Source organism: Cotesia glomerata, linkage group LG10 (genome assembly GCF_020080835.1).
Source record: "Cotesia glomerata isolate CgM1 linkage group LG10, MPM_Cglom_v2.3, whole genome shotgun sequence".
Classification (NCBI taxonomy): domain Eukaryota; kingdom Metazoa; phylum Arthropoda; class Insecta; order Hymenoptera; family Braconidae; genus Cotesia; species Cotesia glomerata.
Genome location: NC_058167.1, coordinates 6,772,690 through 6,799,331, shown reverse-complemented (window position 1 = coordinate 6,799,331; position 26,642 = coordinate 6,772,690). Strand labels below are relative to the sequence as shown.

The 26,642-nt window shown below is 34.6% G+C and overlaps 1 protein-coding gene across 4 annotated transcripts in view; it reads right to left on the bottom strand.

Annotated features, from left to right (window-relative positions):
* Nucleotides 1-26,642, bottom strand: part of LOC123272572 — a 101,994-nt gene that overhangs the window by 5,555 nt on the left and 69,797 nt on the right. For all 4 annotated transcript variants that reach the window (XM_044739453.1, XM_044739454.1, XM_044739456.1 and 1 more), the window contains exons 3-11: nt 25,220-26,627; nt 23,876-24,107; nt 23,273-23,327; nt 22,386-22,667; nt 21,980-22,291; nt 10,927-11,342; nt 10,652-10,864; nt 9,000-9,359; nt 8,792-8,903 (exon numbers count right to left, since the gene is read on the bottom strand). In XM_044739453.1, coding sequence (XP_044595388.1) covers nt 8,792-8,903; nt 9,000-9,359; nt 10,652-10,864; nt 10,927-11,342; nt 21,980-22,291; nt 22,386-22,667; nt 23,273-23,327; nt 23,876-24,107; nt 25,220-26,627 — 3,390 coding nt within the window. The remainder of the gene's footprint in view (nt 1-8,791; nt 8,904-8,999; nt 9,360-10,651; nt 10,865-10,926; nt 11,343-21,979; nt 22,292-22,385; nt 22,668-23,272; nt 23,328-23,875; nt 24,108-25,219; nt 26,628-26,642) is intronic.

Here is a 26,642-nt window from a genome sequence, read left to right as displayed (position 1 = left end):
GTTTCAAGTATTCCGTAAAAATAAAATTTATGCTAAACTGCGTGACGAAAAATTGTTCATGTTGACAACATTATGTGGATCAGAGAAATTCTCTAAAGAGTTGTTCATCAGTTTTACAAAAACTTTTGAACAGTGAAGATCTACAATTTTCCGACTTCAGATAATACAGTAAAATGTCGACAAGTGTGATTGTTAGTGATAATAACCCAAATAAGAGGCAAAGATCAAATGAAAGTGAAGATGAAATTAGTGAAAGTGAAACTGTTGATCAACCACCTAAACAAAAAACTTCAAAATTCGAAAATTTTTTCAAGCTTGAAACAATTAGAGGTGAGAAAAAAGCAATATGTTTAGTGTGTGAAAAATCAAAAAAGATAAAAATTATTAGCCGAAAAGATAACAACTTTACCGGTATGAAGAGGCATTTACTGACGGCTCATTCAAAAGCCTATGAAGAAGTTTATGGAAACTCAACTTCGATTCAAAAATCTGTGTCATCAGCGGAAAAAAAATTGACTGATATGTTTTCTGAACAGGTAATTTAATTTTACATCAATCTCAAACCGCTCTAATAGTGAACAATTAGAAACATTTTTTCAACGTATTCAATTAATTATGTAAAATGTAATTTCTTTAAGTGTGTGTTAAAATACTATATACGCATGTCGACATAAAATTGTCTTAATTGCTTTGGGTTTGTAGTAAAAAATGTAAATTCACTTCGCAGATACATATGGGTAACAATTCAACGCCAAATTACCACATTTTAAAAATTGTATTTTTTTATTCAATTAAATTTTTTTTTTATACGTTTCAAAAGACGCCTACTCCTAAATTATGACATTATGAGCCGTTAATTTTCAAAAGCTCCGAAAATATGAATTTTTAAAAATTGTAAAAAAACAACGGCATCGTAATTTTGAAAAATTCATAACTTCCCCTAGCGGTTTTGTAAATGCCGAAAAAATGTCGCAATTATACAGTATTAATGCGGTATTTTTTCAGCATTTTTTCGGTTGTTTTGGTCAGTTTTTGATCGAAAAATTACGGAACATTTACCGTAAAAATGCGATACATTTATGCTGAAAATGCGGTAATTGTATAGTATATTTTTGGTAACTGTACAGCATAAGTGCAGTATATATACTGGATAACTACAGTATAAAAACTGGCCAAAACAACTATAGTTTAACCGCATTATTACCGAATTATAACGGTAAATATACGGCATGAGCATAAATGCCGAAAAATTACGGTATTTTTACGGCATTATCAAAACCGCGAGGGTCTGATTTAATTATCGTTACCTCTCTTTGCCGGCGGCTATTTTTTTCGTTTAGAAGTGTAGTTTTTGAAAAAAAAAAAAAATAAATAAAATAAAATAAGAACCAAAAAATTTTTTTTTCACCGTTTTTTCTTAACTTTTAACTTAAATTTTGACTTTCTTTGAAGAGCGACATTTTTGATGGAAAAAAATTTAGTTTACATACTTATCACTGTACAATTTTTAAGATTTCGTGATTTGGTGTGGAATGATCCACATATTATATTCACTATTTTTAGTCAAAAATTTTAGTAGAGTTGTATAAACATAAAGGAATTTTATGTTTTAGAATAAATTATCATCGAAGAATTATGAGGCTTTAATTGTAGAGTGGATGGCGAAGAAAAAGTTGGCCTTGAGTTTTTTCGATGACGACGACACTCAAAATTTTTTTCATATTTTGAATCCCAACATCAGTGTCCCCAGACGTAATTGTGCTCGGCGAATGGTGATGGAGCATTTTCACATTCAACGAGTGAGAGTAAAGGAAATTTTGAATAATAACTGTTCTAAATTTTCATTTACCGTAGATGGCTGGACTTCGATGAACTTCAGGTCATATTACGGCGTAACTATTCACTTCATCGATGATAATTGGCAGCTACAATCTTTAGCTTTAGATTTTGTACCTTCTTGTGGTCGACATAGTGGAAAAGATATCGCAAAAGTTTTTTTTAAATGCATTAAAGAATACGCGTTAGAGAATAAGATTCAAGGAATAACTTATACATATAATAACATGTATATATTAGGTGACGGAATGGTAGTTACGGACAATGTCTCGGATAGCTTAACTGGTAGAGCCTTTGGCGCGTAACCAAATGATCCGGGTTCGAGTCCCGGTCTGGGCTGTCTGAATTATTTTTTCGGTTACCGAAAAATTCCTACTGAGTAAGGTCCCTCCTCCCCCCTTTATCCTTTATTTCCCCAGTTCCCAAATTTGTCTTTAATGACAAATTTAGCTATAAATTATGCCATATTAAAGCAAATTTTTAAGGGAGTTGGGAAAGAACGGATAGAGGAAAAGAGGGGGACATACTCAGTGGGAATTTTTCCGTAATTGAAAAAATTAATCAGACAGCCCAGACTGGGAATCGAACCCAGATCTCTCGGTTACGCGCCAAGGGCTCTACCAGTTAAGCTATCCGAGACAAGTACTGACTACTTTATTCAGTCACGTATATAAGACCCACCGAGTAGTAATAACCCTTGATAATGCAGCGGCAAGCACTACATTTATGAGTGAATTAAATGTTTTGATGGCAGAAAATGACCAATCTTTTGATCATATCAATCAACATTTTCGTTGTTTTGCCCATATTTTGAATCTCGGTGTTCAAGATATTATGAAAATGTTAAAAGTAGACTTTCTTGAATCTGAGAGTGATATTCTGGACAGTTTAATCTCTAAAGTAGAAAATGTTAATGATGAAGAACTCAATCATGACGTTTTAGATGAAAACGAATTGTTTGAAATGACTTCAATTGATTTCAGTCCATCATCCGCTATTTGTAAATTGCGCAGTACTTTTATTAAAATAAGAAAGTCTGAGCAATTACAAAATAAATTAATTGATTTTTGTAACATCACAAAAACAAAATATATTAAACCTATTTTGGATGTTAAGACAAGATGGAATAGCACTCATGATATGATTGAAGTAGGAATTAGTTTAAAAAATAGTTTAAATTTATTCTGGTTGAGTCACGAAAATAATAAAAGTATAAGTATGTTAAGACTAAATGAAAATGAGTGGTTATTACTTGAACAAACATGTATATTTTTAAAAAATTTCAAAATAGTTTCGGAAGCAATTTGTGGTGAAAAATACGTGACGCTACCAATTGTTGTTGTTGCTTTTAACATACTTATCTCAGATATTGATTCGACAATTTTTGAGTTAGACAATAAAGCAAATCGCACTGTTGTTGATGAAACTTTATTAATTGCTTTTCAAGCATCTAGAGATAAGATGTTAAAGCATTACAGGAAAACCAATTGGGTTTATTGTTCGAGTTTGATTTTAGATCCTCGGCATAAGGTCGAAATATTCGACAAAACCGATTGGGGTAAAGAAATGAAGAATGAAGCTATCCTATGTTTCGAAGAGTGTTATAAAAAATACGCTAAAAACACCCTCAATAATCAACCAACTGAGAGCGTTGTCATTGAAAGCTGTAACAATTTTATTAAAAAATGTATTGATATTAATAGCCTATATAAAACTTCGACAGAAACTTCGAAACATTGGAAAGCTGAGTTTGAAGAGTATTTACGATTAGAAAGAGAAGATAGAAACACAAATATTTTGGAGTGGTGGAAAGTGCATGAAAAAGCTTTTCCTACCCTTTCCAAGATAGCCAAAGATTTATTTAGTATAATGGCTACATCCGTACCTGTTGAACGACTATTTTCTACAGCAGGTATGATCATGACAAAATCACGTACATCATTGAAAGATGATGTGATGCAAGCGTTATTATGTTTGATTTCTTGGTCATCGTGTAATTTAAAAGATAAAATTAAGAATGTCAAAACTTAAATAATTTATGTATATGTAAAAATATTGTTGTATAAAGTACGTTTTAATTATAGTTTAAAAAAATAATTTATTATTTATTTTTCATTTCATATGATATTTGTTCTTAATATTTAGAACTAAGCGAGACAAGACGAGACAACTGGTAACGAGACGAGACCGAGACGAGACAACTAGTAACGAGACGAGACCGAGACTCGAACGAGACTTAATTTTTTCGGAATTTACGAGACCGAGACGAGATTTTTAGTATTCTCGCCTACTCTCGTCTCGTGTGAAGCCCTAATTCTCTGTAAGGATGTTTTTTGCTGTCCCAGGCATTTTTTTATTAGAAAAATTGTTATTTTGTTACTAAAAAAAATTTATTATGAAAGTAAAAAAACATTTCTATTTGGAGCATTGAAAATTTTTTTTTTTTTTTTAATTTGTTTTAAAGTCGCATAAACTACTAAGGTCATGAGCGACTACGGTAGGGGGTAAACTTTTGAGATTGGAACTCGTTTTATTTTTTGGGCTGAGCAAAATAATACACTTAAATATTGAAAATATTCATTGGTGTACGCCAGACTCGAACCCGGTCCAATGCTTTGGTAAGCAAGACCCAGATCCGATAGGGCTACTGCGCGCCTATTGAAAATTAAAATGAAATAAATTTTGGTTTTTTGCTATAAATTTGTAAACCACCGAAATAACAGTCCCCTGGGCTGTCCCACTCCCAAAATTAAAACTTTAAGATTAAATTTTAAGTTATTCGTCCATAATATATAATTTGGTCCATAATGTTTATAAACTTAATTAGTTGACTAACAATCTTCTTCAATGAAAAGTACCGAAAATTAATTTTTTTCATTAAATTCATTAAACCAAAGTTTGTCTCAGGCATTTTAAGAACAGTCCCCTGCCAGAAGTTCAAAGTCAAAAAAAAAATCCAGCGTGTTATTTTACCTTTTGTAAGGTTTATAAGGACCTAACTAGCCTTGAGTTAATGACCATAGGGCTGTTAGCGCTTTATCGCCATTTTATTTAGTGTCAAAGCACCGTTTGTGCTGGAAATGTGTGTCTGGGCCACTTCAAAACTCAGTCCCCTGGCAACTATTTTTATTTATAATTTATTTATAAAATTGGATCCATAAGTCTTAATATTATTCTAATTAATGTAAACATTCATTGAGAACTTGAAAAGTTGAATGCATTGAAATAGTTTGCTTGATTTTTCTCAATATGATAAGAAAAAAACAGTCCCCTGTCATGTTACATGGCAAAAGATACACAAATATCGAAAAAGCAAAAATTAATTCGGCTGTTTATTTATTATAATTAAGCTGATAGTTTTGTAGCCCTTGTTAATTTTTTTTCTAATAAAATCAAAAATAATTTGGTCGGACATTTTTGTACAGATTTAAGACGTCCTTACAGAGAATCAGCCATAAATTTATATATTGTCTCTTCTCTAACTCCCACGATTCTATACGGATTTCAATAAAACGTCACACACTCATTCTTAAGACGATTTCCGAGGTTAAGTTCGAGGATGAGCCAAATCGTTAGATTAGTTTAAAAACTACAGCTATTCAAAAATTTTCTAAAATCACGAAAATTTTCATTTCTTCTGTTTTTCCGTGCAATAACAATTGAACGCAATATTCTATTAAATTTATGTAAATTACATCTGAGAGCTAATGAAATAAGCTTTAATTTGCATACTTATTTTTTTTTCTTTCTTAATTAAATCGTATAGGTTAGCAATTTGAATTTTTTAAAATATCAAAAAATTGGTTCTTTCACTGCTTCTTTGAAAAATAACTATTGAATGCGATCTTGTAAAATTTTTGTGGATTGCATTTGAAAGTTTAATAAATGAGTTTTAATTTGCACCTGACCATCGGTCTAGGCCAAAAATTACCTCTCTCTCTGTCTATCTAATGAAATTTTACTTTTGCATTCGTTTTATAGTGGGTAATTATTTTATTAATATTTTGGAAATCATTATTTTAGTCATAATGAAATATACATGGATCAAAATTGTAGTGTCTATTGATTACTTCAGATGTACACTATTTATTCAGGCATTTTAATGATGTACCTGATTCAATGGGTACTTATCTTGTTTTTCATTGAAATTTTCTAAGATTAACTTTATCGATTAAGGTGTTGTTTTCTATTTTAAAAAGCACCAAGAACAAAATCGTTAAAACGAATGTAAAAGTAAAATATCATTAAGTATGTAGAAAGATATATAATTTTTAATCTAAAAAAATAAGTAGAAATGAAAATTGAAGTTTATTTGATGAACTTTTAGACGCATTTCACTGAAAATTGATAACTTATCTAATTAAAAGTTATATTTCGATGAGAAACAGCAAAAGTATGATTTCTCGTTTACTTTTTGAAAATTTTCAAATGCTGTTATTTTAAAAGTAATCAATTCATGTAACTTATTTTTTAACTTGGCCACAAAAATTATCCAAAAAGTAAGCATGCTAAGTTTCATGAAGATCTGTTTAGAATTGTAGACATGAAAAAAATATTTGAAGTCGTAATAATTATATATAAGCGAATGGAAATTTAGTATAGACCGGATAGCTCAAATGGTAGAGTAGCCGACATGTCTTCGGAAGGTTCTGGGTTCGAATCCCAGTCCGAGCTATCTAATAATTTTTTTTCTCGCATATTCTATAAACTCACATTAAGATTATCCTCTCTACATTCCTTTCTCAATCCTTTCCTACCAATATCCTGTTGCGTGAATGTGGAACGCTTCACGTAATAATTACCGTAACTCCTATTCTTTCCCGCTTCACAGCATTATTTATATTTGTAAAAATGCTTGCCGTAAGATGGACGGTGTGGCTTAATGTATATAGAATAAGCGAATGGAAATTTAGTATAGACCGGATAGCTCAAATGGTAGAGTATGTGCCATATTAAAGCAAATTTTTAAGGGAGTTGGGAAAGAACGGATAGGGGAAAGGGGGGGACCTACTCAGTGGGGATTTTTCCGTAATTGAAAAAATAATCAGACAGCCCAGACTGGGAATCGAACCCAGATCTCTCGGTTACGCGCCAAGGGCTCTACCAGTTAAGCTATCCGAGACAAGTACTGACTACTTTATTCAGTCACGTATATATAAAAATATATATCCAATATATGAAGAAAATTATTGCATCAGTTGTGATCAAAAGTCAAAATTTACAAAAATTTACAAAATTTACAAAAATTTTATAAATCTCATAAAAAATCTTTCTAGTATAATAATATTTTTTTTAATTTATTCAGTGTTTTATGCTCAGTCTAAAAAATTTTTATAAAAAACAAAACGAGTATGAATTTTTTCAATTTTCAAATCAAGAAATGAGAATCGAAAGAAAATTTTGTTAATTTTTGTTAAAAGCTTGATAATTGATCAATGGCTTAGCATTGACACTTTCAAGATAAAAACCTATGAATTTTTCCGCGATCTTGAGCTAAAGAAGAGCTGGATACCTGGTATTACTGATGATGATTCAAATCATTAAAATTGGTGCTGTCTGCAGTGCTTTAAATTTAAATTTAAGTTCTAACTTAAATCTGACATTTATTATTCAAATTACAAACTCTTGTTCACTTTTTCTCACCTCATTCTTATTAATTGTAATTAATTGATCTCATTATTCAAACTTTAAATTGTTTGTATTGTTCGATTAGTTATAATCTTAACATTGTCAGTTTATCTATGTAGATCTATTTATATTCTTATATGTACTTTTTACCTGTTATTTTGTATCATTTGCGATTCGGCCATTGCCTTGGCATTTAAATTAAATAAATAAATAAAATTTTAATGTGTAGAAGAATAAAATGAAATAAAAATTTGTCTGTACTGTAAATAATTTTTCGATTTTTTACGACTGCACGGAAAAAAAAATTTCGTTCTGGTAACGTAACTGTAGAGTTACCACAACTATACACAGTTTACTATTCGTTGTAGAGTTACAGTAACATAATGTTATTTAGTTCTGATAACTCAATGTTGTTGAGCTCTCAGAGCTCTACGGGATTGTTCTCAGAGCCAAACGGTATAGTTGGGAGCGCTCTACGTTGCGCAGTAGTGGAGTGCGCTGACATATTTCATAACCTTCTAAAATGCCAAACATAATTATTTTGTTACTAATCTATATTATTAAAAATATATGAGGACAATTAAGTTTCCAATTTATTTATTTAAAGAAATAGGTTTTTTTTTTGTCAAATTGAATTTCGTTAGAACAGTTTTGTATTTATGGTTTTTCAAGGTTCATTTGCAGTGACTGTTAATTTAATTTATTAGTTGAATATATTGTGATAAGTGATAAGTTATCGAAATACATTAAAAAGACCCCATTTAACACAAAATAAAATTTGTTTTCGTTTATTTATCTTTTCTCGTGCATATACGGTATAGTGATTTTATGTCCAATATTTATTGATATAATTAAGAAAATAAGATAATTTTGTGACGACCATATTTTTATTTTACAAATAATTTTTATTTGTAATATAAGTTCTATTATTATTTTATTTCTATTATAATACTATTCTTATTTGCCATATACAATTATTGTTGGCAATATAAATTCATTCTGCCGCATGTATTTATTAAATTATCAATGCTAAATCTTAAAAAAAAATTATTAAGCAGACTTCCAAAAATTTGTTATAGTCTCAGAACGATCCTGTAGAGTTGTGAGAGGTAAATAACGTTTAGCTCTCAGAGCTCAACGATGTAGAGTTGCAGGAGCTAAACGGTATTGTTACTATAAGAATACGTTAACCTACTGGAACTTTTTACAACTAACTAACTACTATAGAGTTCCTATAGCAAAATTTTTTTCTCCGTGTATAAAAAGGTAAAGCCACATATCTAAACAATTACTGAATTAATTTAATTTATATTAATATGTATATCACCTGGGGACTAGTACTGGGATCACAAGCAATGGTGAAATGGTTTCCAGTATAGTGACTTTCTTCAGGACTGTGTATACTCGGTGTATCCGTGCAGCCTGTATTCACATAGATGCTAAAATGGGAAGAGTTAAAGGGAAGATAGTGACTCACAGGCTTGGGATTGTTTAAGGGATTAATGTAAGCATTTAACTATAAATTGTAGACTTACATTTGACGCTGTAAAAGATTATGCCATACTGCTTTGAGCTCAGGAGTAGGTGCACGTAAAATAAGAATACGTCTGCGAGGACGACTATGGGGACTACATCCACCACTTTGCATTGCATCTATATGCCCGTTTTCATAACTGCCATTAGGTGTAATTGATACTTGTAAACGAAACTCAGTAGGACGTTTACGTACGGTAAAACATGCTTCAGCGATACTTGATAAGCGAAGTGGCTCTTCCGTCACGAAAAGTACACGATCACGTGAGACACGCGCAAACACCAGTAGATCACTCAACAAAAGTGCCCATGATGGTTGAAGTCGACGACCTTCTACTTTTACCAGGGCTCCACCGAATAACCTTTTCAAAAATATTTAATGTTATTACTATTATTAATATTAATTAATTTTATTCATTACTAATATTAATATTTAATTGGGTGGTGAAAAAACCCGAAATTTCTTTCTCAAGTCTCCAAAGTTAGTTTATTGCATTTTAAGAGCCTTTTTTAAAAGTCACCTCGATTCAAAATCATTCAAGATTTTTAAAAATAATCAAAATCATTAAAAATTAATTTGTTTTTATAATTCTACAATTGTTTACGTTAATAATAAGAGTGTTTTGAAAATTTAAAGTCAACATTTTCAGTTCTAGAGATTACTTAAAAGTTTAAAATTTTAAAATAACGTACCTCAATTAATTTTAAGAGAATAGAATAAAATAGCTCAAATTATTAAGCGGTCGATTTGATAAAAGATGCCGACTAAAAATTTGTCAATTAAATTGCCGTAGTGATAGATATATACTTTTGATTAGTATGTCATATTTTATTTCTGTTATTTAATTTGTCAACTTTTAGTTAAAAAACCGAAAATTTCTTTATATTTATGCACTGATTTAAAAGAAAAATTTTTGAATCAAGTAAAAAAATCCTTAAATCAAGTAACATTTACTTGAATCAAGAACATCTTAGTTCAAGAATTTTTCTCTTAAATAAAGTTAATTTTTTTGTCAGTGTGATTAAAATTACTCAAAAATATCTAAAGTACACTGCTTTACAAATTGAAAAAATCTTGGCTAAACTTTAAGAATGAAAATATCGACATGAAATTTGGGAAATATCTATTATTATAAACGTAAAAAATTTTAAGGTTAAGCGCGGTCATGTAAAGGGTAGAAAAAAAAATTTTTCTTAAAATACCATAGAAGGTTTTTATCAAGAACTTTCTAAAATCACTCTTTAATTTTCTATAAGAGTATTGATTACTAAAAAATTGATGTTAGATTATTTTATAGTTGATTAAAATTATGACGATTTTGGAAATATTTTTAAATCTTGAGCGACGTGTGAAAATTTTTTAAACCTGCTGATTCTTTGAGAAAGGATTTTAATATTTTTTATTGAAAACTCAGAAAAAAAAACAATTTTTTTGTGGCACTTTAATATTCATGTTCATGTATGTATGTTTGTATTGTGACTATATGATGCTACTACTACTCTTCTATTCTATGGTAACTATAACTATTATTGTTTTTTTTTCTATATAATTTTAGAGTGCTAATAAATTCTACTGTTTAATAACTAAAATAAGTATGAATAAATACTAATAAACGAAATAATAAGGACGGTAGGATGACAAAGACAAACAAACCATTGTCTGCCGGGCATTGCCAGGGTGAAAGGTCTGCATCTAGCAAATACCAATCGGGATTCAACTTCTTGGAGACTTAACAAAGGCCTCCCAGTATCCCTCGGAGGTTCCATGACTCCAGCATTAGCAGTGGCTTCTCGATAACCTTGAGCCAGATCTCTAGCTTGCTGGCAGTTCCTTGGTGAAGCTAGGCCGAGTAGTCTCGTCATCTCTCTGATTAATAAATAGATGAGTGTATGAGCCATCTTGTTGACATCAACACTTGTCATCCTCACCTGTAGTGCTCCAACGGAAGCAATAAGACTCCAGTTATATCAGGACGACGTTTATGCGGAACGGCTGGTTCACATACCAGCTTCGCAAATACTGAATTCCTTCTTAATGCCACAAGCAGACAACAAGCTCTTTGGAGACCACTCAAGTATCTACGGTAACTTGCAGTGATTCGTGGTATCCGAGTTAAATAACTTTCTACATCACCACCCTCATCTTTTATCTCTTCTGATAACTTCAGCAGTTCATCCAGATTTTGAAATAGAATTGCATAATCAGTGGCGGAAAGGATATCACGACGTTCTGCCAATGGTATGCAAAACCGAGTTATACCGCTTTTTAACGCTCCCCAGTATCGAGTTTCTCTCACATTGAGTTCCTCCTCCGGTGGAGCATCAGGTGAAATGTGTGGAAATACCTACGAGATTCTATGTACTCAGGATGGTTTATGATCATTTTTTTTAAACTACACAAATGCAATATTAAATTATCACTCATCAGTAAAATAATCGAATCTCTAGAAATTTTAATTAAATATGCGCATGCCATACTTGTCTGTTGATGAATCTCAAAAATTATAACTTTTAAGGGTAGTTATAGTATGCTATAATCAATCTTAGACGTGGTTCTAAATATACTTCTTCCTTTAATAGTTCTATTAATACCGTATAGATATGATCATTTAAACTATGTGAGTTTAAATATTAAACACGATCATTATTGCGTTATGCAGATAACTCTACCAACCATATGCACGGAAAAAAATAAACTGTTGCTGCAACAGGAAAAAATCCTGTTGTAGCAACAGGATTTTCCTGCAGCTGCAACAGGAGGCAGCCATGTTGCAGCAACAGAATAAAGTTCTGTTTCAGCAACAGGATTACTACTGTTGTTGCGATTTAATAGTAAAATATAGTTGGGTCATTCCATGTCGAATTGACCAACAGTTGGAATTGACCCCTTTTGATTTGGATACATTTTGGTCAGTAATTTTCTTTTATCATACAACGAACCTCTGCCAGAGGAAAAAAAATTAAAAAATTTTTTTTTAAAAATATGCAAATTCAAAATTTCGCTATTTTTTCAGTTTTTTAATTTTGTTTTTGGAATATCTCGTACGCTATTATAGATACAGGAATGGTCTTTCGCTTTTTTAAAAGGGGACACTTGGGGCTATTGAAAAAAAAATATTTTGGAAAAAAATTTTGAAAAATGCCGAATTTGTCAAATTGTAAATTTTTGAAAATCGTCAAAAATGGCGATCGACATTAAAATTTTGGCTCAATTTTTTTTGTATAGTACCTTGTACTGATCTTAAAAGATCCTGAAATTTTTAGAACTGTGTGTGTGTGTTTTTTTTTATTTATGAATTTTTGAATTTCAAAAAAAAATTTTTTCTTGTTTTTTGCAACTTTTAAATAAAGTAAAGTTATGCAGATACATAGTATTGTAATTTTGAGCATTAAAAAATTAAATGCACGACGTGAAAATATTAAATAATGAATTAATTTCGATTTTTAACTTTCCGCTAAGAAAATTGAAAATTTTCAAAAATCGGGAAGTTATTGGTTTCACCCCGTTTTTCGAAAATCGAGTTTTTAACGGATGTTGACGTTTTAAGGTCCTAGGAAGCCTCCCCGAATGTTTCCGCGATGATGCCCGTACGTCTGTGTGTGTGTGTGTGTATGTGTGTACGGCCGTATGTAAACCTCTCATAACTTTTGAACGGCTTGACCGATTTCATCGCGGTTGGCACCATTCGAAAGGGCTTGACTAAACTTAGATTTTGACCATAATTTGATCCGATTCGAACCAGTAGATTTTGAGAAATCTCTAAAAAACTGCAAAAAAAAATTTGTTCAAATGTGGTTTTTTTGGAATAACTTTTAAACGGCTTGACCGATAAATTCCAAAAACTAGTCAGCTCTTAACATAAAAAAAACACGTCGATTGCCGCCAGCCCGGTCGAAATTGGTTAATTCGTTCGTGAGTTATCGTTAACGAAAAAAATTAGAAAAACGGTTCACCCTAAAGGCCATCCCTGCAACTTCCCGCTAATTCCATACCTGGGCGCTTAAAATTGTACTTATGAAATTTTTGAGGTTTTTGAGCTCAAAATATAATTTATGTGATATTTTGAGCTCGTTGAGTTCAAAGAGATAATATTTCTATGCATTTGAGCTCTCCCAGCTCAAAAGTCTGATAGAAGTTTCATAGAACACTATTTTTGGAATTTTCAAACCGCAATAACTTTTGAATGGAGCAATTGATTTTCACGCGGTTGGCGGCATTCGACGCAGTTTTATCATTCTCATAAGTTATTTTCAGATTTTAATTGATCGAACCAAAAATTTCGGAGTAATCCCGAAAAAACACTTTTTTCGGTTTTCTTTCATTCACGATATCTCTCGAACGAATCAACCGATTTTGACCAGCTTGGTGGCGATCGACGTGGTTTTTTATTGTCTAGAGCTGATTATTTTTTGGAATCGATCGGTAGAGCCGTTTAAAAGTTATCCAAAAAAAACCACATTTGAAAAAATTTTTTTCTCTTAGTTTTTTTAAGATTTCTCAAAATCTACTGATCCGAATCGATCCAAAGTGTATTCAAAATCTAAGTTTGATCAAGCCTTTTCGAATGGCACCATCCGCGAAGAAATCGCTCAAGCCGTTCAAAAGTTATAAGAGAGTCACACACACACACACACACACACACACACACACACACACACACACACACACACACACACACACACACACACACACACACACACCTCGTGTCGGGCTTGCTGGGTCCCGCATCGGGCGCCTCCCCAGGTGGCGGATAGGGGAATGCCCGGCATATCTGCACGCCAGATGCGTCGGGTACCGAGGAAATAGAATACTCGGGGTGGACCAAAACCTAGCAAAAGATGGTATGGAAATGTCAGAACAATTTCAAACATCGTCTACGGTGCAGAGGAGGGATACCTCAGTGCCGGCGAGGGAAGGCGTACAAACGGGCCTGAACTCGTCGTTATCAAGCGACCGTTTGAACAGTGGAGTAGACCCCATGGCTCTGCTGTCTAGCAATGCTAGCAATGCTACAGGGAGTAAAGAAACAGCTCTGATGGAAGTAGACGCACAGCAAACAAACTTTCCTCCAATAGGTGGAAGACCTGTTGCTCCCGTCAACACTCACACATGCCGAGGGAGGATAAACTCTCTACCGACTGTCACCGGTCAACAATCGCCAATGGAACGGCTCGGTAGCAAGATTGAAGAATTAGCTGAGTTCATATAGGATAAACGAAATCTCCACCATGAACTCAGAAAAATAGTAGCGTCCATTGCCACGGCATATAAGTTGGCCAACAAACCAGCAACGAAGTCGGCGAGAACCACGCAAACATCTCCGGATCTGAACAAAAAATCCCAGACGTTTTCGGTCACTCCTGAGAAAACACAGCATAGAGAAGAGAAAAACAAGAAGAGGCCGCTATCCACGCCCAGCCCTTCCTCGGAAATCGATAAGCCAGCACATAAGAAGACAGCTCGGGGTGATACCTGGACCAAAGTGACTCGGAAAAACAAGAAAAAGGAAGAACAGGAGCCAGTGGCTCAATCTGCTACAGCCCAAAACCAGCCAAGCAATGTTGGCTCCAAGAAACCGAGGAGGAAGAAGATAAAAACTAAAGCTGTGCTTGTCCAACCAGCTGAAGGGCGAACATACGCCGATCTCCTCAAGGAAATCAAAGCCAAGGTTAATCCGACAGAGACTGGAGTAGACATAAAGTCTATCAAACAAACGAAGCGAGGGGGCGTTCTTCTAGAAATAGGTCGCAAGACTGAAGACACTTCCGCTTTCACGGCTGCGATAAAAACAGCAACTGCTAACATCGGTAAAGTCAGAACGCTTACACCAAAAGCAACGATCGAGATGCTGGACTTGGATGCCATCACTACTGAGAACGACGTCCGCGAAGCACTCAAACGTGACTTCACCGACAGCCTGGAGATCAAACGGGTAAATTTGACAAAGCCTACTCGACGGGGCAACCGGGCAGCCTTCTGCGAGATAGACGAGGCTAGCGCGTTCAAAATCCTTGACAAGGCTCGTATAATCATCGGATGGGTCAACTGCCGCATTCGACCAGTTGTAAAAGTAACACGCTGTATCAGATGCCTCGGATACGGGCACGCGACGAACTCCTGCAAGGGGCCTGACAGAAGCAAGTGCTGCTTTAAATGCGGGGGAGGAAACCACAAAGCTGCAGACTGCGTTGAACAGCCAAAGTGCTTCCTCTGTACACAGGAACAAGAAGCTCCAGATAGTTTATGTCATATTCCAGGCTCCGGGGCTTGTAAGGTATTCCGCACCGCACTTGCCGAAGCTACGAAAGGGCAGAAATGACACGCATACTTCAAGGAAACCTGAATAGATGTGCGTTGGCGCAAAATTTACTTCGCCAGCGAGTCTTTGAAGAGAGGATCGACGTTTGCTTCATCTGTGAGCAATATTTAAACCTCCAAGATAGAGCATGGTTCGCAGACAAAACTGGCACGGCGGCAATCTGGATTGCAAATACAAAGAACGTTACCACCATCAACAGCGGAACTGGAGCAGGTTTTGTCTGGATTCAAACCCCCATAACCTACTTCATGAGCGTCTATCTCTCACCTAACGAAGGGATTAGTGTGTTCCGACAGAAACTGGCAAATATAGAGGATGTGATCACCAAGTTCGACGGCGAAGTTATCGTAGCTGGTGACTTCAATGCTAAATCGGCTGAATGGGGCGCTGATTTCTCCGACACCAGAGGTAACGAGGTCGCTGACGTCGTGGCTAGACTCGACTTCATAGTGCTAAATACTGGGAGCACCACGACTTTCTGAAGACCGGGGTATCAAAAGTCCATCCTCGACATTTCGTTGGCGACTCCAAAAATTGCCAACATGATTGAAAACTGGACAGTATCCGAAAAATACAGTGGCAGTGATCACCAGTTCGTGACATTTAACGTTGGATTGGCATCTGCTCCGGCACCACAACACGACCTTCCTAAGCGAAAGTGGAATGTCAGGAAGCTTGATCCAGAGGCACTGCGAGCTTCACTTGCACGGAGCTGGTCTACCCTTCAGAACAACCCGACTCCGGATACTTGCAGCGAGACAGAAAGGACAGTACTAAATACGATGAAGGAGATTTCCGCCGCATGTGACGCCTCTATGCCGCGGTTAAAAAACCGGAGTTTTCGCAGGCCGGCGTACTGGTGGTCAACAGACATAGCGGAACTTCGCAAAATGTGCCATCAACTACGTCGCCGCGCAACGAGAGCCGCCAAACGCTCCCCAAGCCAGGACTTGTATTCAAAAGAGTACAAGCAGGCCAAAAAGACGCTAAATCGAGCCATCAAAGCAAGTAAAGCAAAGTTGTGGATAGAGATCTGCAACGATCTCGACAATGACATCTGGGGTAAAGCCTACCAAATTGTCGCCAAACGACTTGGAAAGGCTTCACCAGAGGCGCCGAAGTCTCCAGCCTTAATGGATAGTATCGTAGTAGAGCTTTTTCCCAAACACCCGCCGCGGGAGAAAAAACACTACACTAAAAACAACGAAGTAACGCCCTTCACAACTAAGGAACTACAAGACGCGGCCAAGTCACTCAAAACAGGAAAGGCACCTGGACCTGATGGCATCCCGGCATCGGTGATCAAGATTATAGCCCTGGAATACCCAGACTTACTCTTGAACACCTACAACGCATGCTTGGCAACTGGCACCTTTTCCGCGGTCTGGAAACGGCAGAAATTGGTTCTCTTAGACAAAGGTAAGGGAACCCCCATAACACCTTCGTCGTTTAGACCACTCTGTATGCTAGACATTGCTGGAAAACTGCTCGAGAAGCTCATACAAGGGAGACTTCGCGAGGACATCGACCGTGCTGGATGTTTTGCCACCAACCAGCATGGCTTCCGGAAAGGTCATTCGACAGTCGGAGCGATCAAGAAAGTCATAAAGACAGCAACACAAGCATGGTCTGGTAGCCTCAAAGCTCGTAAAGTATGTCTTCTCCTCACGCTAGATGTCAAAAACGCATTTAACAGCGCAAATTGGGGAGACATTTTAGACGCTCTGGAGCACAAGTTTGACGCGGAGCCAGAAAATCTGGCACTAGTCGACAACTACCTTGACGATAGAAAGCTAATAGTGGAAACTACTGAAGGCCCACAAGAATACGCCATAACGGCTGGCGTGCCGCAAGGCTCAATAATGGGGCCTGATCTATGGAACGCAGACTACGACGAGCTTCTTGAAATCCCGTTGCCAGAGCAAGTAGAGCTAACAGGCTTTGCAGACGACGTTGCAGCCACTATAGTGGCGGACAGCGTGGAAGAGGCCGAACTGCTAGTTCGGGAAACCATCGACACCGTCGAGACTTGGCTCGATAAGCATCACCTGAAACTCGCCAAACAGAAAACCGAGATGGTCGTTTTGACCCGTCAAAAATGGTTTCCAAAACCATTCGCTATGGATATGGGAGGAACAACGCTGACGTCAACAAGGGCCCTGCGGTATCTAGGGATAATGATAGACGAGAAACTATCTTTCCGTGAACACCTCGACAGTGCATGCAAGAAAGCCAGCAAGACTGTGTCTAGCCTAGCACGAATTATGACCAACACCATGGGACCAAGAACAAAAAAGAGAAGAGTTCTTCTAGAAGCAGTCCACTCAGTACTGCTTTATGGAGCGGAGATATGGGCAGACATATTAAAGCAGAAGACCTACCGGTGAACGATAGCGGCAGTACCGCGGTGAGGCGCTCTCAGGGTTGCCTGCGCCTACCGCACAGTTTCCGAAGCGGCTGTATTGGTCATTGCAGGAGCCGCGCCCATCGACCTATTAGCGTTCGAAAGAGCAAAACTCTATGACGCTAAAGACAGTGATGATAACATGAAGGACGCAAGAACGAGGATAAAGGCGGAAACGCAGCAAGAGTGGCAGGACCGATGGACATCGGGAGAGACGGGCAGATGGACGGCGCGCCTGATCCCAAACATCAACGTCTGGCTCTCTCGGAAGCACGGGGATACGGACTTCTTTCTGACCCAGCTATTGACGGGACATGGGCAGTTCAATGCCTATCTTTTCAAGATGGGTTTGCACAGCACACCAACGTGCAAATACTGCCCGGATAAAATCGACGACGCCGAACACACATTCTTCGAGTGTGCTCGATGGAAGGACTACAGAAGAAGCACCGAAGAGATCATAGGCACCAGGCTCTCCCCCTCAAGCCTGGTGACCTATATGATCAAACAAGAGGAAAACTGGTCAGCTGTTGCAGTTTATGCATAGCACCTCCTGAAAGACAAAATCGCAGAAAGGGACCAGTAGCCAGGAGTAGGTGTCGTGAGACGCAGCACGACTGGATTGAAGTAATGCGAACGCGGTTCCAATCCAGTCCTCCCCGTACCATCTAGGGAAGAGGGGAAGAGGAATGTTTTTTTTAGTGGGTAAAAATCTCCACACTACCGACTATCGATATCTGCCGGAAGATGGGCGGCAGAGTTAACGATACCGGTGTCTTTTGAAGATCTTTTTTCGTACCTCTTTACAAAAAAAAAAAAAAACACACACACACACACACACACACAGACACACACACACACACACACACATAGTGACAACCTCGCGGGAGTAGTCAGGGAAGCTTCCTAGGACTTCAAAACGTCGAGATCTGATGAAAACTCGATTTTCGAAAAACGGGGTAAAACCAATAACTTCCCGATTTTTGAAAATTTTCGATTTTCTTAGCGGGAAGTTAAAAATCGAAAAAATCGTTTTTCGGGTATTACTTTGAAATTCCTTGTCCGATCAATTTAAACTTAAAAGTTCTTTATGAGGCTTTTAAAACTGCGTTAAATGCCACCAACCACGTAAAAATCGGTTCATTCATTCAAAAGTTATTGCGGTTTAAAAATTCGAAAAACAGGGTTTTATTCAACTTCTAGCAGATTTTTGAGCTCGGAGAGCTCAAAATGATACGAAAATTATATTTTTGAGCTTGACGAGCTCAAAAACGTAATAAATGTAGGTTTGTGCGCTTAAGTATGAAATGAGCGGGAAGTTGCAGGGATGGCCTTTAGGGTCAACCGTTTTCCTAATTTTTTTTTATTTTTTTTTGGAGTAATCTTAAAGTTAGGCTTAACACATGACATAGTTTCTTATTTTTTTTAACGCATGATATATTTTGTCCGTTTCTTCACTTCAATAACAGTTTTTAACGTCAAATAACTCAAACAGATATAAATTTCCAATAAAAATCAGAAATAATGTGATGAGAATATCAATTTTGTTTCGTTTTTTCGAATACAAAAAAAATTGAGCCAAAATTTTAATGTCGATCGCCATTTTTGACGATTTTCAAAAATTTACAATTTGACAAATTCGGCATTTTTCAAAATTTTTTTCCAAAATATTTTTTTTTCAATAGCCCCAAGTGTCCCCTTTTAAAAAAGCGAAAGGCCATTCCTGTATCTATAATAGCGTACGAGATATTCCAAAAACAAAATTAAAAAACTGAAAAAATAGCGAAATTTTGAATTTGCATATTTTAAAAAAAAAATTTTTTAATTTTTTTTCCTCTGGCAGAGGTTCGTTGTATGATAAAAGAAAATTTCTGACCAAAATGTATCCAAATCAAAAGGGGTCAATTCCAACTGTTGGTCAATTTGACATGGAATGACCCAACTATATTTTACTAGTAAGTCGCAACAACAGTAGTAATCCTGTTGCTGAAACAGGACTTTATCCTGTTGCTGCAACATGGCTGCCTCCTGTTGCAACAACAGTTTATTTTTTTCCGTGTGGACGATAATATTTTTTTTCCCCTCCGGGCGTAAAGCGGCAAATTCAGCCCCGCTGCTCTAAACGAAGTTGCCGCTTTCCGCCTTCGTCGGGGAAAAAATAGTATACACTCCTCGGAAAGTAAATAAGAAAGCCTCAGATCACATGTTTGTTGACCTCGGCCAACAATTGCATGTGATCTGAGACTTTTCTTACTTTACTTCCCTAGGGGTGTAATATACTATTAATGAGCATTCAAAAAATTTGTAAATAATTTTTATTTTAATAATTTAATTCGATAGAACCTCTTTCGAAGATTTTGATTCTGAATATTATCTTAATAACATTTAAAGTATGTCGTTGGTCTACAGGATCAATTTTTTTTCAAGAAAAATTAGTTTAAAAAAAAATTTGTTTTTAATTTTTTTGTTAAATAAAATTGTGCGGAAATATATAAATTAAATTATGTCAGATTGAACAAGTAGCAACTTTGAAACTTTCTACCTTCATATTAATATCTTGTGCAATATTTAATTATGCAAATTTTAAATATCATGAGCTTAATAATAAGTTATTTTTAGCATGATTTTTAATTATAAAAGACATTATGTTTTTGCTTAACAGCCTTTTGGCATTCAATTTACTTTGGATATTAAATGAAAATTAAATTGATTTTTTTTATTATTTAAAAAATAATCTTGAATCATGTTCTTTTAAAAAATCTGGAACAAACAATTTTTAAATTATTTACCAGTTTCGAAAAGTTGGCTTTACGGAATCGTTACATGTAACTCTATTGAAAATCTGTCACGTAAAATGAATCATTAATGGCAGTAGATAGTTTTGTCTAAGAGGGACCAAACCGAAGGAAGATATTTGAATCAAAAGTTACTGTGTGAAATTTTTTTTTTTTTTTTTTTTTTTTTGACATCAACTAAATAAATAAACTATTGATGTCAAAGTGACTTAAAATAAAGGAAATTTTTAAAAAAAGATCATTAAATTTTTCATCTTTATATAATTTTTACTTCATTGATAAATTATTAAAATCTATTGAATTTTTTCATTTCTCTTTTTCATTCGCCAAATGATCATATCTAGTGATTTCTGTTTTCAGCTACTTAGAATTGAATTAAAGTATCTCTAAAAATCGAAATGGTACTATTGACATATTTTATACAAAAGTTACCACTATAAATAACTTCCGACGACTATTCTACTGTACTCTTGTTGCTGAACTACACTCTTAGTTTTTATCCTTTTTTTAAAAAGTTGTGTCCTAAAAATATGTATTTTAAACACATGCATTTACAGTAGTTTCATTACTGTTTATTTCAACTATGATGAGTTAGGGATTGAAAAAAGGAATAGGTATGATAAATAAGACAAAATTATTTAGTTGAAAAATAAATAAAATACTTGTTGGCAACAAAAAAACTTAAAAAAAAATAAATAAAAACAAAAGTACAAAATGTTCTCACTCTCGCGATTTGATTATGAATTTTTTCAATTGAAATTATATATTAAGTATCGTTGAATAATAGTTTTAAATATGTGTTTACAAAACACCTTTTTTTCTTTTGGACAAAATAATTTATAACTCGCAAAAATAACAAAATATAATAATTCCTACAATTATTATTAATAAGCTCTGTAAAACATACAATAGTTTGTTTTAATTCGTTCTTAATTTAAAAATAAATAAAAACGTCGACAATCGTAAAATTATTTTTAAATAACGATCTTTATAACTTACTAGTTAATAAGATAAACAGCTAAAACTTAATAAAAATAACTTAAAAACAAAATTTATAACACAGTGTATAATTTCAGGACCCATTAATTATCCACTGAACACTTAATACGTTTTTAATTTCGTTATAGATCAACTTTTATATTCTTATTCTAGTAGTATACTTTTTTGAAACTTGAAAAGCATTAAAAAAACGAAATGTCAAAAAATTAATTATAAATAATAAATAAAAAAAACTTATTAATGCTAATCATAAACAAAAAGAAAAAGCTTTAGCTTATAACTAAAGTAACACAGCATTTCTTATGCGCATTAAAATCCCGACAATAAATAATACTAATATTATTATTTTAATAATAATAATAATAATAATAATAAAATAATAAATTCAGGTGGAAATGAAAGGATTATAAAGTTAAAGTTAATAATTAATTTAATGAAATCTAAACTATAACGCCTGTACCGACCTCAGCGGTGAAGGCGATCGCTCCCTGGCCATTGGGTTGATCTAGCGCAGGTTGTAGCGTCACATTCACCAGACTAGGTCGTTGCGTGTTAACATGTGCGCCTGACTTGCGGTAAATTTCAAGAATTAGTTGATTAGTAGCTGCTTGAATAAAGTTTAGTATGTCTTCTCGTGCTCGCGTGACTACGTTTGTCGTATCCACAAAAACAACGTGATCACCAGGCATTAAACCTGCCCTTTCAGCTGGGCTTCCTGGATCCACACGTTCTACTCGAGGAGGACGACCCCAAGACAGTGAGAAACCCCACGGAATCTACAAAATAACAAAAATAAACACATTAATCGTTATCGTTATGAGTAGTTATTTATATTTTACAACATTGCTATGAAATATTTTTGAAAAATACCTGCTTAGCACCACTTTGTCGAATTAAGCGTCTAGTGATTGTGCAAGGAGTTCTTCCACCCCTAGCTGTGAATCCAGGGTTCACTGGTAACCCCGTTAGCGGATCTAATGGTTCTAATTCCAAATGTCTAAGATAAGTAAAGTCATCTGCATTGGAATTGTTATCTGTATGATCCTCGTCTTTTGACAAAGGTGGTGACACCGTACAATCTTGAGACAATTTTGCGTACGGTGTACTTATCTTTCGAACAGATCCGACTTGTAAAGGATGCCATGTCGCTTCCTTAAAAGTAAACAAATATCACTCAAGTTAATTTTTTATAAATTTTCCAACTAAATACTAGATAAAGTACCTTGCTCAGTAACTTAGATAATTTAATCAACTAAAAGGATCAACATTTTTCAGTCAATTGAAAACATTTTAATAATATTCCGGCTACGAAAAATGCGACGCAATAAATTGCAACGACAATCATTTTGACTTTTTTTTGTTATTTTAATTAATTCTGAACTTTAAGTCACTATATTTATCTATGTTTTGTTTAAAATATTGAATCCGATCAAGAAGGTAACACTCGACTTGTGTCTCAGACAAAAATTCTCACAATTGTGTAAGCAGGTAACCGGAAAATATTGCTGCGGTATGTTGATTGGATAATCGACTCAGCCCTGACCTCTGAGAAAGAGGAGGAATGCATGATAGGAGGGATAAAAAAGCCTGTTAGCTTTATACATATATAAATTTATTCAAATTAGTACTTTATGCAGTAGATATTACTAGTAAGATTTCCTTCCCTCTCGACTCATAATAATAATCAAATAACAACACATAAACGTTGAATATATTACTATGTTACTGGTATAAGTTTTTATAATAATAATTTTTACCTTGTCTTGTGCCAAAGGTAGAGGTAGAGTCATGCAGCCCAGGAGCTCACTGCGTCTAGAAACATGCAAGAATTTTGTTAAAATAATAGTTCCATTATTATCGTACCATAGTATAAGAGTTTTTAAATTAATCATTGATTAATAATTTATTATCAAATATAATTTGCTGATTATTATCACTTGGTTGATTGTAATTAAATGAAAATAGTTATTGTTAATTAAACAAATTTAATCAGGATAAGAAATTCTTAGATTAGTGTGACCGGGTTTTTTTTCGCACGTGGGTTAAACACCATGCGCATGCCTCAACAGGCAATCGATTCCCCTCCCGCTCATATTACAAGAACCCATTCACCAAGACTCATATATCACGGTTCGAAGGATATCTTGACGAAAAACTGACGGTAAAAATACTAAAAGAAGATCAAAGAAAATATAACGGCCGTTATTGATGGAATATTATGTACATACTTATTATTTTCAATCGAGCTATAAAAAGATTCAACAATATAACTTGTATACTCTTTTATATTACGAGATAAAAAAATTTATTTTTAAAAAATAATTGGAATAAAGTGACTAGTAAATTTGAAATATAATTACCTTGCACGTCGATCTCGATGCCAAACGGCAATATCTAGGGACGTAGATCTGTTTGTACAGTTGTGATTTGGGTAAGGTAGAATTAACGTTTCATGGAATACTGGATTTGGTGTTGCACGGTGTACGGCTGTTCTTTTTACTACACCTCCACCATTTGGATTTTTTAAGCTCACCTTTACGTAGGCGTGAATCGGCCCTTCGTAAGAACGTTTTAAATCCTTGCAGCGTATTACTAATTAAAGAAAAAAAAAAATTTGAATTAATTGGTGAATAAATTCATATTTTAGAATAAAATATTCTTCATTATCTTAAATTAAAGTTTAATAATTGAATAATTAAAAAATAAAAATAGTAAAAAAATTAGATATTAATGTGCAGGTCAGAAGTTGGATTTATGCTGTTTTAAAAAATATAAAGAAGAAGAATAGAAGACAATGAAACAAATGATGTGAAAGAAACAAAGGCTGAGACAGATATAACGAGCTGAAAACATTTAATGTTTTGTCCGACTGTACCACTCGTAACACTACTGTTTCACTTGACTTGCTCATCCAATGCGGCATTATCTACTTCCCGCGCCCTTCACACACTTTCAACCCTTTTCAACTCTTTTTTATGAACTAGTCATTTTAGAGAAGAAAATTGTAAAAAAATTATTTTTAGGTCAAATTTTAATAATACCATTATATTTTTTCGACACAAAACAATAATAAAAAACAAAAATAAATTCCTTATTTTTTGACTGTTTCAATATTAAGTAGTAATTTAAAACTTTATTTGAAAATAATCAACGCGAAAATATGATTTTTAATAATAAAATTTGATAATTTTTAAACATACTAACCAGAATTGGGATGGCGGGAAGATCAGTAAGTTACTAGCACACGATACTACCTCGAACTCACTACAAGAGTACGAAGAATTAAAGACATGATGATGAGAAAGGATAAGAGACTAAGAAAGAGATGCAAAATGTATTTCCGCGGTTGCGCGATGACGTTAGTCAGGAACGTAGTCACATGTTATTCTATTTTGTCTCTATCTCTATCATTTTAGCGAAATATTCTCAGAGAAATAGCAAGATAAAATTGAGATGAAAAAAGGAGTAAGTAAAGAGCAGACTAATATAGATTGCATGTGGTCGCGCATGTACGCCAAAATTTTTTACAGGAACGTGTCAACTTTGATATTTCACCCCTTAGTGGTTTAAGTTGGCTATGACGTAAGATAAAACTTTAAAAAATTTACAAATACTGATGATGACTTATTAAGATTATCATTTTTTTTTCACTCCTTTATAATCTAAAAAAAAAGAATGAATTTCTCAAATACTAATCAACTTACCTCGGATGTGAATGGAATCTCCAATGATGTTATATTCTAATTCAATAGACGATCTGGAGTTTGGTTCTGGTATTTCAACTTCTGGACTATATTTTAAACACCGTCTCACAGTTGCAATAAGTGGGGTTTCGGAGGTTTCATTCCCAGAATGAACAAACGAGCTTTTAGAACTCGGAAACTCATCTATCAAAGACGATTTCGGACTGTCAAGATCCCACAGGTTCATTTTAGTTTCTTCATTTTTTTGATACTGATTTAATATTTTTGAGTCTATTTTTCCATCAAATATTGAATCCAAGTCCGTTTCGAGGGTTATTTTTTTAACGTGAAGATTTACAGCCTGAATAGGAGGTTCATCACCTTCTAAAATTTTTTTTCTGGTCGCTGGACTTACACTTTGAGACCTAGTTTTAGCCCTTTTGCTACCAGAGCTTTTATTGATACCTTGATCTTTTTGTTGCCGTTTTCTTCTGATTCCTCGCTGACGTTTAAGGGTAAATTCTCCATCTGAATCGATAGAAGGAGACCGAAACGCCCAAGATATCGGTGAAGGATTTTCTAATAGTTGACTAGCTGAAGATACTGAACTATCATTGTGATCAGCTTTCCCTTCATCTTCATTAATCATCTGTTCTTCTATAAATTTACAAGTATCTTTATTATCTATACTATCTCTATCATTTAGATGCAGTCGCGTAGGATCACTGTCTCCGCTTGACCTCGTCTTTTTATCAATTTCATCATATATTTTATTGCTACAAAGATTTGTTTCTTGTTGTTGTTTATTGAGAATCTCCGTAATAGTATTATCCATATTCTCAAATTTTGGAATGTCTTGATCTATTTTCAAGCTTGCAAGTTCTTTAGCAAGCGGAGTTTCTCTCAATTTAAATTGAGGTGCTTTTGTGTGATACGGTGTTCTACATCTTGCATGCAGTTTACTTATTTTTGCTAATTTCGGATAACAAAGAGATTTACCCTCAGGGCTTGAGCTCGATTTCATTCTATCAATATTCCTAAAGAACAACCTAGATCTCGATAAAGGTACAGAACCAGCTTCCATGACATCTTCAGGGCTGCCAGCAACAGATATTTGCTGAAAGAAATCAGACACATGTGACTGAAGATTTGCACGTGCTTCATTCATAACGTTTTGAGGTAGTTCATTATTATTATTAACATGATGAAACGTTTTTGAATAAGTATGAGGTAACGAAGTAGGGTCTGTTGGTAAAGTTAGTGCTACAGGACACTTTGAAATTTGATAATTATCTGGAATATATGTCAAAGGACCGATATCCGTATCTATTCGAGGTGTTCTATGATAAGAGCTTTCCGTCTTTGGCAATTCCAAGGTTTCATTAGCGATTGATTGACGCTTGTTTGACCTTGCATGTGGCTTTGTTGCCTGCAAATTAATTAG